Source organism: Trachurus trachurus (genome assembly GCF_905171665.1).
Source record: "Trachurus trachurus genome assembly, chromosome: 12".
In the NCBI taxonomy this organism is placed as follows: Eukaryota; Metazoa; Chordata; class Actinopteri; order Carangiformes; family Carangidae; genus Trachurus; species Trachurus trachurus.
In genome coordinates this window covers 1,510,105-1,525,530 of record NC_139908.1, presented here as the reverse complement: position 1 = coordinate 1,525,530, position 15,426 = coordinate 1,510,105, and the positions used below count along the sequence as shown (strand labels likewise).

General features: G+C 40.3%; 1 protein-coding gene across 1 annotated transcript; it reads right to left on the bottom strand.

The window, feature by feature from the left end:
- Nucleotides 1–313: 313 nt before the first annotated feature.
- Nucleotides 314–12,494, bottom strand: ddx56 (DEAD (Asp-Glu-Ala-Asp) box helicase 56). The gene is made up of 14 exons (XM_083983634.1): nt 12,424–12,494; nt 11,270–11,431; nt 9,765–9,919; nt 8,560–8,730; nt 7,829–7,919; nt 6,505–6,746; nt 5,887–6,030; nt 5,669–5,782; nt 3,436–3,530; nt 3,197–3,270; nt 2,167–2,256; nt 1,905–2,010; nt 1,150–1,253; nt 314–620 (listed from the first exon to the last, which is right to left on the bottom strand). The coding sequence occupies exons 1-14, from the start codon at nt 12,478–12,480 to the stop codon at nt 537–539; spliced, it is 1,689 nt and encodes a 562-aa protein (XP_083839760.1). The 5' UTR covers nt 12,481–12,494; the 3' UTR covers nt 314–536.
- Nucleotides 12,495–15,426: the final 2,932 nt, after the last annotated feature.

The following is a 15,426-nucleotide window of genomic DNA, read 5'->3' as shown; positions in this document are numbered from 1 at the left end:
CTCTTGTATTGAAGCCCCGACATGAGAAATTGTCCCGAAAAAAATTAAATAAGTCTATATTTCAAGCTTGTTTGTAGCAGAAGCTTTTCGGGACAATTTCTCATGTTGGGGCTTCAATGCAAGACGGACGTTACATACGAGCAGCATGGAGGTATTTGGATGTTTTTTGGTGTCTTTTTGTTACGAAGACAGTTGGTATCCATTTGCAACCGTCATATGGACATGCACTGCTACGCCGAGACCCCCTGTAACTCAGAGAAGCCACAGAAATTTCAATTTTGGGTGAACTATCCCTTTAATAAACAACGTTTGAAGAACAGAAGCATTAGAAAGGAGATGCTGCGGCCGGTTCAAACTGATATTCTCTGTCTTCTGTCGAGTCAGCGTCCGTTTAGTCCCGTTTGGGCCGTTCACAGTCTGTGTGTCTCAGGTTGAGACCAACGTCCCGTCCTCCTGGTCAGTGTCTCTGCACAGTTTTAACATCCAGGAACTGAAGCTCGTGATCACGTCGACGTTCGTTCGCTCGGCGGCTGCAGCTACGAACTTCCTGCTTTTCCCTTCCGGCTCCTCGCTCCGGTGTATCTGAAGCTCTTCAGCGGGTTCTTCCCCCGGACGTTCTTCTGCACAGACACAACACAACACAACACAACACAACACGTCAGATTTACTTATAGTCATAGCAGTAGGTTCGTTACCTTTAATTGTCGGTGCAAGCTGTTTTTAGAACGGCGGAGCAGAGCCGTGAGCTGCTCAGAGCTACGCTACGGAGGCTCATTATGGGATTTCTTGGTTTCCTTCATCAAACTCATCAAATACACAATCCAACAACTCCACAACGCTCTGGTGGACAAGTTGTGAGCTGCACATTCACCACGCTATGAGATAATAACACAACGTTACCACACAGAGTTGTTTTAGAGGGAAATTCATGCAAAACCACTGATGCACGTTGCCTTCAGGGACAGTTTTTCATCAACAGTCTCTGTATTTCCCTCTAAAACAACTCTGTGTGGTAACGTTGTGTTATTATCCCATAGCGTGGTGAATGTGCAGCTCACAACTTGTCCACCAGAGCGTTGTGGAGTTGTTGGAAGGGACAATAAAGCTCTGAACTGAACTGATCGGTGATTGATCGGTGTGATCTGTCACCTTGAAGCTGGTCTTGGCCACTCCGTCTGGTTTTGGTTTCTCCTTCCTCTTCCTCCTCCTCCGGCCCGACAGAGGATTCACCACGGCCTTCAGCGTCTCAGGAACTGAGAGGAAACAACCACAGTTAGGGTTACAAAGGGCGGCCATCTTTGTAACCATGGTGACTGTGTGAGTGTGTGTGTGTGTGTAGGGGTGGGAATCTTTTACTATCTCACAATTAGATTAGATTCTGAGTTTTTGGGGCTACGATTCGATTTAAAATGGATTTTTGATTCAAAACGATTTGATTCCTAATGATTTCTGCTTCAGTCTGTCGGTGTGAAAGGATTCTCATGATCTACTCCAGTCTGCTTTACAAGACAGAACAACTGAAGTGTCTTTTTCACATTTATTGAGTTTTAAACATGTATCCATGCTTAGATGGAATTGTTGAAACTGTTGCATAAAAGCAATATCACATATTACTGAAGTAACAAAATTAAAAGTGCCTCTTTATTTTAAAAATAGTGCAGTTAAACATGCTGCCTTTTAAATTCTAAGGAGATGGATTTTCCTTAGAATTTGTTTCATTGTTTAAAATCGATTTTGGGACATTTTATATCGATTCTGAATCGTATTAAATGAGAATTGCGATACTTATGTGAATCAATTTTTTGGCACAGCCCTATGTGTGTGTGTGTGTGTGTGTGTGTGTGTGTGTGTGTGTGTGTGTGTGTGTGTGTGTGTGTGTGTGTGTGTGTGTGTGTGTGTCTTACTGAGATAATCCGGGACGTTCTTCAGGTGAGGTTTGACCACAGCAGGGTGCAGGTCTTTGTCGTGTCGGAGCAGCTGCAGGTCTCTGGGGTTGTCCTCGAAATACGTCTAAGAGCACAAACACACAGACACACACACACACACACACACAGAGACACACACACACACACACACAGACACACACACACACAGGTTTACAGTTCAGTCCCATTCAGAGTGTGAACGTTGAAGCAGCTTCAGACCAGCGTCGTCTCGTCTCTTCACCTTGAGCTTCTCTGAGTTGAGCAGCTCCTGTTTGATCTCCTTCAGTCTGGCTTCTCTCACCGCCTGCTTCGTCACCGAGCGCATGGCGTCCTGCACACACACACACACACACACACAAGAAAAATAACAATTATAAATCTAGTTTAATTTTTTCCAACAATAGATGTTTGTAACAGTCAGAATAAAAATACCAACATAGAAAAGTTTGCATGTTGTTTATTTTAATGACCCACACTCACCATCCCAGAGAAACAGTACAAGATTAAAATTAAGTTGTAATTAAACAGATAAATTATCTTGTGGCGTATGATTACACTATCCATCCATCTATCTATCTATCTATCTATCTATCTATCTATCTATCTATCTATCTATCTATCTATCTATCTATCTATCTATCTATCTATCTATCTATATACAGTATTTAGTAGTATATTTTGATGAATCATGCAATCCTAGTGCAATGTATCCATCTATAGTACTAGGATTGCATGATTAATCAAAATACACAGTAATATAATATCATTCTTAAACCTTTATCTAACCAGGTAAAGATTATTGAGATGTAGAATCTCTTTTTCTAAAGCGACGTGGCCAAGAGGCAGCAGAATGACTATTACAATGTACAATGTAGATAAATAACAATAGTTTAATAAATAAAAATGAAATGAAAAAAAAATCAGAGATTGAAGGAAGTGCAACATCTGATTTAAAAACAGTAATAATAATAAAGGGTTGCAGACAGAAAACCAAGGCACTCGTGAGGGTAAGACCAATTAAAATGCCTTTATATGTACATGGCTAATCTATTAAATAGATTAGCCATGTACCAATAAAGGCATTTTAATTGGTCTTACCCTCACGAGTGCCTTGGTTTTCTGTCTGCAACCCTTTATGGATCTCCCCAACTGAAGAGCACCTGAGGGATACACTTTTCTACAACACCCAAGAAGCACTCCATGCACTGCGTTCCTGTCTGAAGTAATAATAATAATCATAATAAGACAATAATGAGAAGCTGATGACTCACCCTGCACCTGTACCTGAAGCCTTCGATCTCCTCCATCTTGAACTCGTACGGTTTCAGAACAGATTCACCGTTTTCTAAAAGAAAATATATAAATTATCATTATATTATTATTATTATAATAAAGTTAAACCATTATAAAATGATTCAACACATCATTACTCATAAAACTTAAGTATTGACTTATTGCCATGCTAACAGTTCCCATAGGTTTCCAGTCTTTATGCTAAGCTAGTTGTCACCTCCTGTCAGCGCCTCCTCCACCTCCGTCAGCAGCTCGTGCTCCGTGTGGGAGATGAACGACAGCGCCGAGCCCGACTTGTCCGCCCTCGCTGTCCTACGACAACAAACACACACACACAGTCACTAACCGTCAGCCAGCCACTATGACATCATACACAGAAACGATGACATCATACAGAAACACACAACACACACACACATATAGCGGTTTCACACTGGCAGCGCTCCGGCACGGTTCTGGTTCCCGAACGCAACTTTGAACCGGCCGGCGCGTTCAGACTGAAAAAATAATTGGTTCGGAGAATGCAAGAAAGCAGGAAACCGTGACCATGTTATATACAGTAGCTTAATAAAATAAAACTTAATGCAGACTGATGTGTTAATTGTAAAACATTTATTTATTTTTGTAAATGTGGTGGTTTGTGTCCGTAGGCTCCAGAGCCCCGAGGCAGCGCTGCTCTTCTGTCCAATACACACAGGAAGCTTCACTTTACATTCAGACTAACTAATGCTACTGATACAGCTGTTAGATTTCATCACTGAGACCAACATTTATCTCCTAGAAATTATGTAACCAGCCGCTGGTAAACCTCTAAAAACCTGCGGGTAAGTTAATTAGCGATGGTTTTCTCCCCCGGGATGACGACAGAGGTTGGCCGGCCGAGCAGCTCTGCAGACCGGCTGCTGCCTCTGTGATGTCAACTACTACTGAAAAACATCGGAGCAAACTTCTAAGCGGCCATCGTTTGGATAAACTGTTACTTTCTCACATGAAAAAATATTAAAACTTAATAAAGTAGTACGGTATGTTCGGAAAGAGACGTTTCTGTGTTTACGTCCGCCTGTGTGATGTGGAATGACGTCCTCCCACTTTGTAGGGGTGGGCAAAAATATCGATATGGCAATATATTGCGATACTTTATATCGCAATACGATATCGATATTCAATATTTAAATAACTTTTTTTTTTTTTTTAATTATCTTTTTTTTTTTGCTTTTGATGCCTTTATTTATAGTATAGTTGAGAGAGACAGGAAACGGGGAGACAGAGAGAGGGGGATCGAGGACTGTAGCCTCTACATGGGGCGCCTGCTTAACCTCCTGCTCCACTCGACGCCCCCCAATATCGATATTTTTTCAAATAATAAATCATGTTTCAGACGTAAATCCAGTACGACTTCTGCACCTCTGCTCCGCGAGGTGTCACTGTACTGCTACCTCAGACAGTGTGTTGTTCATGCAGATACACTATATTACCAAAAGTATTCGCTCACCCATTCAAATGATCAGAATCAGGTGTCCTAATCACTTGGCCTGGCCCCAGGTGTATAAATTCCCTTAGTTCCAGTGAAAGGAACTTTGAATGCTTCAGGTTACCAAAACATTTTGGACGATTCCATGCTCCCAACCTTGTGGGAACAGTTTGGAGCGGGCCCCTTCCTCTTCCAACATGACTGTGCACCAGTGCACAAAGCAAGGTCCATAAAGACGTGGATGACAGAGTCTGGTGTGGATGAACTTGACTGGCCTGCACAGAGTCCTGACCTGAACCCGATAGAACACCTTTGGGATGAATTAGAGCGGCGACTGAGAGCCAGGCCTTCTCGACCAACATCAGTGTGTGACCTCACCAATGCGCTTTTGGAAGAATGGTCAAAAATTCCTATAAACACTCTCCTCAACCTTGTGGACAGTCTTCCCAGAAGAGTTGAAGCTGTAATAGCTGCAAAAGGTGGGCCGACATCATATTGAATTCTATGAGTTAGGAATGGGATGGCACTTCAGTTCATAGAATGAGTAAAGGCAGGTGAGCGAATACTTTTGGTAATATAGTGTATGTTGTTGTAACTTGCACTTGGATAAAATGGCATGGATCATTTGAATTACATTGTTTTGACTCAGTTTGTCCCATAAATCATCACTATCATCTAATGTACATAAAACTTGGATTTTAAGATGCATAATGCCTTTTACATTTTTCAGTGAACTATGTAGAATATCGCAATATATCGCAAAATTTGGATATCGCAATATCGTATCGTATCGTGACTCAAGTATCGTGACTCAAGTATCGTGATGCGTGTCGTATCGTGAAGTCCTTGGCAACGCCCACCCCTCCCCACTTTGGTTCCACTAACTGGTGTGAGACTCCAGAACCAGAACCGTGGCCGTGTGAAACCGCTACCAGAGCATGTGGTGATGACGATGTGAGCGTTGCCGTTAGCGACTCACCTCCCGGCGCGGTGGATGTACGACTCCACGGTGACGGGGAAGTCAAAGTTGATGACGTTGGCCACGTTCTGGAAGTCCACTCCTCTGGAGACACCGAACTCTTTGTCCTTCGACCTTTGTGAACGCATCATACACAAGTTATTCATCATCATGTGACATTATGGGATATAAACACTGAGCTAGTAACAGCAGATTAAATCCAACATGGCTGAACTCACTTTGCTGCTTTCTCTGAGCTCTTGTTCTTCTTCCCTTTGCCGGCGGTCGTCTGCGGCGCCGCCGACGGATCAGTCAGAGTCTGTTCATCTGTGGCGATGATGTAGTCGTAGAAACCCTGGTTGAACTGGGTGATGATGTGACACCTGGACAGGAAGAGGTGTTAAAGGGTTAAAGCTCCTTCAAAATAAAGGTAGATGTTTGTGTTAAAGCTCCTTCAAAATAAAGGTAGATGTTTCTGTTAATGCTCAATACAGTATAAAGGTAGGTCCAACAACTTTGCAGGATTTGGTTTCTCTGAGTGTTTTATTCTGAAATCTGCTCTATTTTTTATTGGATCACTTTAGAAAACAGTCAGCCAATCAGAAGAGAGGCTCAGAGCCTCCTCCTCTCTTCTGATTGGCTGACACCGACCTCTTGTTACTTATTACTAGAGCTCCAGAGAGAAGCTGAGAGAAAGCAGAAAGAAATCAGGTTGTTTGTATAAATTTCTATTCTCCTTCCAGTTTTTTTTTAGAAACATCTGGTGGTTTTTCTCCAGATTTTTTAAAACGATGAATTCAAAACAAGAAAATACAAAAATCTAAGAGAATCTGACTCCAGAAGCTGTGATCTCTCACCTGGAGTGAACCGGCAGCTCAGAGTTGAGGACGCACGCCGGGATGCCGAACTGCTCTAGGAACAGTTTGAGTCTGTAGCTCCGTTCGACGGTGCTGACGAACAGCAGCGTCTTCCCCTGCACCAGGTGCAGCTTCAGCAGCGTGTAGATCAGCAGGAACTTGTCTTCCTCCTCACAGCGGATGCTGAACTGCTGCAGCTGGCTGCTGTCGGGCAGCTGGGAGCCCTGCAGCTTCAGGATCACCTGGCAGACACACACACACACACAGCAGAGTCAGAGTCACACACCAACACACTGACGTCATAACGCGTCTACTGCTCCGACCAGAGGTTGCGCTAGACTTTTTCGTCGCCGGTCATTTTGACTGACGGGGTCATAAAAATTCCGTCATAATCTATTTTTACCGGTCACTTTAATTTTTTACAATGATAATAATGCCATATTCAATAGCATTCAATTTTAATTCATGTTTAATTCATATCAAGTCCAAACTAATTGAACAGAGAATGCTCCGGAGCAGATTCGGCGTCAGAGCACATCTAACCGTGGGTCAGTCAGTGAATGCGGGATCACTTTCTCTCTCTCTCTCTCATCTCTCTTTACGCAGCACGCAGCCATTGCGCATCACTGAAACAACTGAAGCTACTAGACCACACAGCCAGATGCAGCACAAATTCAGACAGGACAAGACCCACTCAGCTTTAAGTGTTATAAACAATGCCACGGCGGGCAAAATACATTAAAAGAAGGCTTAACGTTACCTTTAGAAGAGTTGTGCGCGGCGAGTGTGTGAAGCGGTTATGTCCTACCCCCACCGCTCTACCTGTACCGAGACACACCGTTGTGTAGCTACAGCTACGTAACTTAACAGCTGACTACTGTCGGTCCCTCGGACACTGCAGCTGAATCTCGCCCGTTAAATCATTATCGACCGTCATATTTGCACTGACACGACTCCCATCAACATTTAATCCACTTGAAGGAGTTTGAATACTGCGGGGAAGCTTTCTGTCTTCTTCTCTGTTGTTAGTGTTTCTGTGTGGCAGCGCTACAGCGCCACAGCTCCACACAGGCCTAGAGGAGGTACTACAGCGTTTTCTACTGGGCCACCAGCCAGCTGTGAGGTTTTTTAAATATAATTCTCACCGTAGTGACTTTGTGACATTGTATATGTTTTATATCGTTATCCACCGCTCCATTTATTGATTATCCACTGGCTTCATTGTAAACAAATGCACATGACCAGGCGGCCATGGCTGTGTGAATTGCAATCTGTCAAAATTTGGAAAATATTCGGTTAACGCGACCCCTGGCTTTGACATTACCGGGTTGTGCAGCAGCAGCTCCTTCAGCGCCTGCACGTCCTCGGTCAGAGTGGCAGACATCAGGAACGACTGGTAGATCTTTGGCAGGTGACTGAAACACAAACAAACACAACAAGAGGAAAGGTTGAAAAGGAAAGAGAAGGATCAATCAGCTTCAACTCTAGCAGATCTGAAGATGTGCTCTGCCCCCTAGTGGTCAAAAGCTGCAACTACAGTTACAATAAAATCTGTCTAAAATATAAAACGCATCTACAAATAAGATTGGAAATGAGGTTTTACCATGAGATGATGTACAAACTCATTGAAATTCTTCCTAAATTAAATTATTCACATTGTGTTGTTTAGGAATGAATATGAACGATATGTTTTCTTTGCATTATTATTATTATTCAAGGTCTGAAAAGACTTCATATTAATATTTTTTGTTACTTTGACTAGTTGTCATTTTCTTCCAATAAATAAATTATCGAATGACAATATTTTTATTTCAAATTTGGGAGAAATGTTCTCCGTTGTTCATAGAATAAAACTAAAATGTTCATTTTACTCCAACACAAACCTATAAATAGTAAAAACCAGAGAAACTAATCATTTTGAAGTGGTTTATAAACACACTGGGATGTTTTCTCCTCTTCAAGCTTCAGATGAAACGAGCCAAAGAGAGAAAGAAAGCAGCTCATATCAATAACAGTGAAGTGTAGGGTTAGTGTGTCTCCTCTCCTCCTCCTCACCACAGCAGGTTCTTGAGGTCGGCCTCGAAGCCGAAGGAGAAGAGCAGGTCGGCCTCGTCCACCACCAGCAGCTCCAGAGACGAGCTCAGCACCAGGTTCTGGGCGTTGAGGTGAGCCAGCACACGGGACGGCGTTCCCACCACGACGTCCGGCTTCTCCATCAAGATCGGCCTGGAAACACACACACACACACACACACACACACACACACACACACACACACACACACGGAAACACACACACAGTTTGTATTTATGTCACATTTTAACTTTCAGACACATTTTAATAACTAAACTGTTCTTCAGTAAAACTTTGATGCTATTTGCACATGTAATTAGTTGGTTCTTTTTAAAATACACACATACTGTATATAGGACTAGTGTTGTCTTTGGCGTTTAGTTTTAGTCTTTGTGTCAAACTCATTTCAGTTTTTATTAGTTTTAGTCACGTCCATGCTCTTTTTTTGTCTAGTCAAGTTGCAGTCGACTAAAACTCTGAGCATTTTAGTTTATTTTAGTCAGAATTATCCATGACATTTTAGTCTAGTTTTAGTCAATGATAAATGCAGTTAAATGCAGAGACTGCTTGATGAAAAACTGTCCCTATTTGCTATTTGGACCACACTCACTCAATTTTCTTACAGTCAAAATTGTTAAAACTCACAAACATAGTTCAATTCCAAACAGCACAAATAATGCACAAACTAGCAGCTAATAACCGACTACCAAATAATATATACAAAACACCTTTAAGGGCAGAGATGGTTATCAATTAAGGGGGTTAAATAACATAAAACCCATCAGAATACGCACAAATAAGAAAAGATTTTGCATTTCATTCACCGGAGGAAAAATATGGAACGGGATGTGTGAAGAATTAAAACAATGTCCAGACATAAAACAGTTCAAAGTTAAATATAAAATGCATTGTCTTTATAAGATACATGGGTATATACCTATCATACATTACTATATGTTATATTGCCATTTTATAACTTATTATAGTATATATTGAATTAACATAGAGAGGAGGGGTGGGATTTAATAAGCTTCAGCTTCTTCCCACTCCTTCTGAACATAAATAAGTGTTAAGTCTTGTTGTCTTGTATTTATTGTTTGTTTCTTTCCTTCATAACACTCCAGTGAGGTGAGGTGTTTCCATATAAATATTAACCCTATCAGATTCAGACTCAGACTCAGCTGTACCTCTGTGCCGACAGCTCGGTCTTCCCAGAGATGTCGGCCACTCTGACGTCTCTGGAGCAGAACGCCGTCAGCTGCCTCATCATGGTCTGGACCTGACGACCCAGCTCCTTGGTCGGGACCAGGACCAGCGCTCGGATGTCCTGCTCACGGACACTCTGAGGACGAAGACAACAACAACAACAACATCAACATCAACAAACAGAGAGCATCTTGTCAACGTGACATTCCACAAAATGACCCCAGTTTATTATTTACTTATCCATGCATTTACTTGTTCAATCGTTTTTGGTTTTCGCTCCTTATTTATCAACTTTATTCATTATTTACTTTTTTTTTCTCCTCTTCCTCTCATTCGCACCGCTTCTTTAATTCATTTTATTAATTAATCAATTTATCTGTCTATTCTTATTTATTCACTCACGTCCAATTCCACTTAAGCTGCTCCCTCTTCCCTTGTTTCATTGTTTCATTCTTTCATCCATTATCCCGGCTGTTCCCTTTTCTTCCTTCTTACCTTCAGAATTAATGCTGTCATTAGTACTGTTATGAGTTAGGTTGTGTTTGCTGTCATAGCTGTTCTCCCTACTACCCTTTATATCGTTTTTGTTGTTGAGACCTAGGTCACCGTCGAGATTCTTTAATTTCTTTCCTTATCTTTGCACTATTACATCACCACACTACACTGCACTCGAACTACACACGCACACCTTCTGTATCCATTGCTGTATGTCCGTTATGTTGTTTGTCTTGTGTTTCACAATAAAAAAAACAAAAAAATAAAAAAAAAACAAAGAGTGCAGCTGGGGAGTTTTCCATCAAAGTCGCTAAGAAAATCCAGACCTTCAAGTTCCGTCTATTTCAGCCTCATATGAATCCTTACTCTAGGTCTGTCTTACAGCTCAGTGGGTGAAATAAATGGTTTTAATATAATGTTTTAGTCCTTATTGCTGCAGCGAGTCTGGGTTCAAATCCCCCCCCCCCCCCTGACCTTCACTCCCTTTCTGTCTCTTTCCACCTGTCCTCTGGAAATAAAGGTGTAAAAGTCTGAAAAGACTTTAAAACCCTCAAATGGACAAAGTTAATGTAGATAGTAGTGACACCTATTAATAACATTTAATTCATTTAGCCCAATAGACCAAAATAAATTCACAAAATGTATTCACATATTTATCACATTTATCAACTATTTCATATGATTCATCACATTTATCACACAATTGACTACGTAGAAAATTATATAAATCCATCAATTCAAGGAGATGAGGTCGTGAATCTTATCATTTTATCATCACATGAGGGTGAGTGTGTAAAAACACCAGCAGATCTGTCTTTTGGACATTTTTTGGACATAAATGGAGTTAATCTTCACCTTAATCCTGCTCCTAAAATAAGCGAGACTCGGCCCTTTAATCCAGACTTTGAGCTAAGTGAGCTTGATGGAGCTGAGACTCTGTGACCTCTCCACCCTGACGGACTCGGAGCAGCGGTTTTATTTAGTTTCTCACCTGTTTGGACGTGAGGATGCGCTGGATGACAGGAACAGCGTAGGCGGCCGTCTTCCCCGATCCGGTCCGGGCTCGAGCCAGCAGGTCTTTCCCCTCCAGGGCCAGAGGGATCGCCTTCTCCTGGATCAGCGTGGGCCGGGACCAGCCCAGGTCGGCCACCGCCTGAGACACACACAGGAAAAAACATTTTAACTCTTCTGTTTCCATCCTAAATAACATAATAACAGGTTGTTTTCAGCAAATTTACAGTCAGGATTTAAAGATACTTATAGATAAATGAACATAATTATCCAGATTGTGACTTTATTTTTCATTAACAGCTCGAGATGTTGTTAAATGAGTAAAGTACAAAGAAGTAAATTTAGAAAATGAGCCTTTAATTAAATGTTATTGCACTTAAACTGAGTAAATGTTGATGTCACTTCCTTCCTTCAAACTGACACTAAGTTACACAGTGAAAAACATTTGAACCTTTCTGTTTCCATCCTAAACAACATGAAATGTCGTTTTCAGCAAATAACATAATTATCTAGATCATGAATTTATTTATAATTAACAGCTCGAGGTTTAGTTTAATGAGAAAATTACAAAGAAGTAAATAAAACCCCTGAAGAAAATGAGCCCTTGATTAAAAGTGAATGTCATTTCAATGTAACATCAGCTCAGTGATCAATACATTATCACAGAGACAGGAAACAGGTGTCAAACAGCTGGGCAACAGACTGTAAAGGCTGAAAATCCTCACTTTGGAAACAAAAACTGACCCATTTACTTCGATTAACAAAGATCAATATCAGGTGAAATCCGCTGTCTGATAGTTAATCCATCAGATTCAGCAGAAAAAGAAACTTCCTTCTTTCCTTCTCTTCTCATGTTGTCTCATTTAAACCTCTTTTATGGAGTTAATTCACCAGCTGACATTAAATTCATATTAAATATCTGCTCATTCACCACAAAGGCTGATTGAATTTACATTAAATTAAGAGTTAACAGAGTTTTTTAACGTCACGTTGGAGCAGCTCCTGTTTACACCGAGACTCTGTCGCTTCTCTTCGGTTTCTCTCTTCAACGTTTTATCCTTCACGTAACTAAACACGTTTCACTTCGTTTCCTGTCTTTTATCATTATTATTATTCTTATTATCGTTCTTTTACCTTTAAAATGCGGTCGTCCAGACCCATTTCATGAAACTGCAGCGTCTCTTCAGCCATGGCTTCACCAGCTTCACCACACTGCTGCGCTGCACGTGCGTCGCATGTGTTTGACGTCATCACGTCGCCTTCACGTTCCTCCGCTCAGGCTCCGTCTTTTCACCATCGTCACATTTTCTTCCCTTTATCAAAATTTATGAAGCAAAAGAGAAAACAAGACAAGTAGGTATGAACACAACTTTAGAGTTATAATTTAATCAGATTTTATTATATTTTGTTTTTATTTATTGTGATTTATTCAACTGCTCAAATTATAGTGTAATTCCCAAAGTTAGAAACAGTTTTAAGGTTTGTGGTAAATATGTCACACTATTTGAAATATGAAGACTAACAGATGTATATTATTTATTAATATTCATGTTTTCTATTTGTTTTGTTGACTTTACATAGTTTATTAACATAAACACACTTCAGTTTTATTTATGTATCTGACACTTGTGGATTCAGTCCTAATTCTATCACATTGTTATTGTTTTTCTTTTCATGATTCAATGTTAAATAATATATATTTCATATACTTGTAAAACATTTTTTCATTAATAATCTAAAACATATCTGTCTTACTAGTTGTTGTTCCAATATTCAAAGTTTTTTTTAACACATGTATGTACTCTTGATGTATGGAAGTTCTATATTGTGAAGCATCTTATATTGACATGAATGGAGGTAGATAATAGATAATAACATGTAGTAGAATGTGTGGTTCTTTTTTTAAATTCTTATTGTTCATTAATTCATATTCTATTACAACTTCTTTTTGCTGCTATATTTGCTATTTATTATCTGTGCTATACATTTCTTTGCTATTGTCTGCTGCTGCCTTCTTGTAAATTTCCCCACATGGGACGAATAAAGGATTATCTCACTTTATTTTTTTTCTTATACTATAACCCCCTTTTATTCTGAACCACAGTTGATGGATGGACCTTGTGGTGTTTTCTCAGTTCTTTTGTTTTTCTTTTTAAGTGCAGTTCCCCGACGTCACCGCTGGGTGGCGACAAACCGCAGCAGTTAGTTACTGAGAAAACCCTCCAACAACGTCACTAACACCGACACCGACACCGACACCATGATTAACTAGTAAATATAAAAATAACCAGCAGCAGCAGAAGCAGCAGCAGTGGAGCAGAGTTTAAGGTTTAATGGTGAACACAGACGGAGCTCCGCAGAGGAAGCAGCCTGCCAGCGGGGGGGCCATGTGGATGCAGCTTCAGCCCCCCCACACCTCCTCTTAGTGTCTCTATGTGAGGACTTGTTGAGAGGATGGAGATGGAGAGAAGGTGAAGCGGTGGAGGAGCTGGAGGATGATGATCCCTCCTCCTCCCTCAGCCCGGACTAGAGCCAACATGGCGGCGCAGCAGCAGCAGCAGCAGCACTAAACACACGGAACTAAACCACACACAGGTAAATACAGCCGAGATAACACTGTGCATGTGTGTGTGTGTTATTGCCTTATTGTGAAACACACTGCACCTCCATGTTCACCAGAATGAAGCTACAGGTCAAATATCTGTTACATTACATAACCCTCATTAAGTCTAATTGTTATTCCCATACGGTGACCAACCACCATCATGTAGACTAGATCTCCGTAAAAATCATTAAATGTTATCTTAAATAAATAACAGGGGCAAGCAGCCAATTAGACGTTTCAAAAACCTCAAGTCCCAACCTTAATTAGCTAATTGCCTCTATAAATGTGCTGCACCAGAGGTTCCTAAACCTTCCAGACCAGAACCACGTTAACAAAGTGACACTTTCTACAGCAAAAAAAGATTTTTTCATAAAGTAAAAACCAAAAAATAAAATGTGATTGCAGCAACAGCATCAGTCAGACTAGACAACATCAACACAATGCTGCTGTGTTACAATGAAAGAACAGTCTAGTCTGTTTATTTAGTCATTTAACTTCTCCATTAGTAAAACATTTCTCATTAATCTAAAACATATCGATCCTACTATTCTGAAAAAAGTGGTCTCACATAAGAAGTGTGAATATTTGTTATATGTGTGTGTGTTATTGTCTTATTGTGAAACACACACATCCATGAAGCTACAGGTCAAATATCTGTTACATAACATAACCCTAATTAAGTCTAATTGTTATTCCCATACGATGACCAACGTGTGGATTTATGGAATGAAAATCGGAATTCATTCATCAAAAATCATTAAATGTTATCTTAAATAAATAACAGGGGCAAGCAGCCAAGTCCCAACCTTAATTAGCTAATTGCCTCTATAAATGTGCTGCATCAGAGGCTCCTAAACCTTCCAGACCAGAACCACGTTAACAAAGTGACACTTTCTACAGCAAAAATTATTATTTTCATTAAATAAAAACCTAAAAACCATAAAATAAAATCTGATTGCAGCAACAGCATCAGCCAGACTAGACAACACAATGCTGCTGTATTAAAATGAAAGAATAGTCTGTTTATTTGGTCATATAACTTCTCATTAATCTAAAACATATCGATCTTACTATTCTGAAAAAAGTGGTCTCACGTGAATATTTTTATATGTAGGCTACGTGTGTTATTGTCTTATTGTGAAACACACACCTCCATGTTCACCAGAATGAAGCTACAGGTAAAAGATCTGTTACATTACATAACCCTCATTAAGTCTAATTGTTATTCCCATACGGTGACCACCATGTAGGTTTCATTCATCAAAAATCATTAAATTAAATGTTATATCTTTATGAAATAGTTAAATAAAAAACAAGGGCAAGCAGCCAATTAGACGTTTAAAAAAAAGTCCCACCCTTAATTAGCTAATTGCCTCTATAAATGTGCTGCATCAGAGGCTCCTAAACCTTCCAGACCAGAACCACGTTAACAAAAGATCTGACTGCAGCAACAGCATCAGAAAGACTAGACAACATCAACACAATGTTACTGTATTAAAAAGAAAGAACACGGTCATCTATTCTGTTTATTT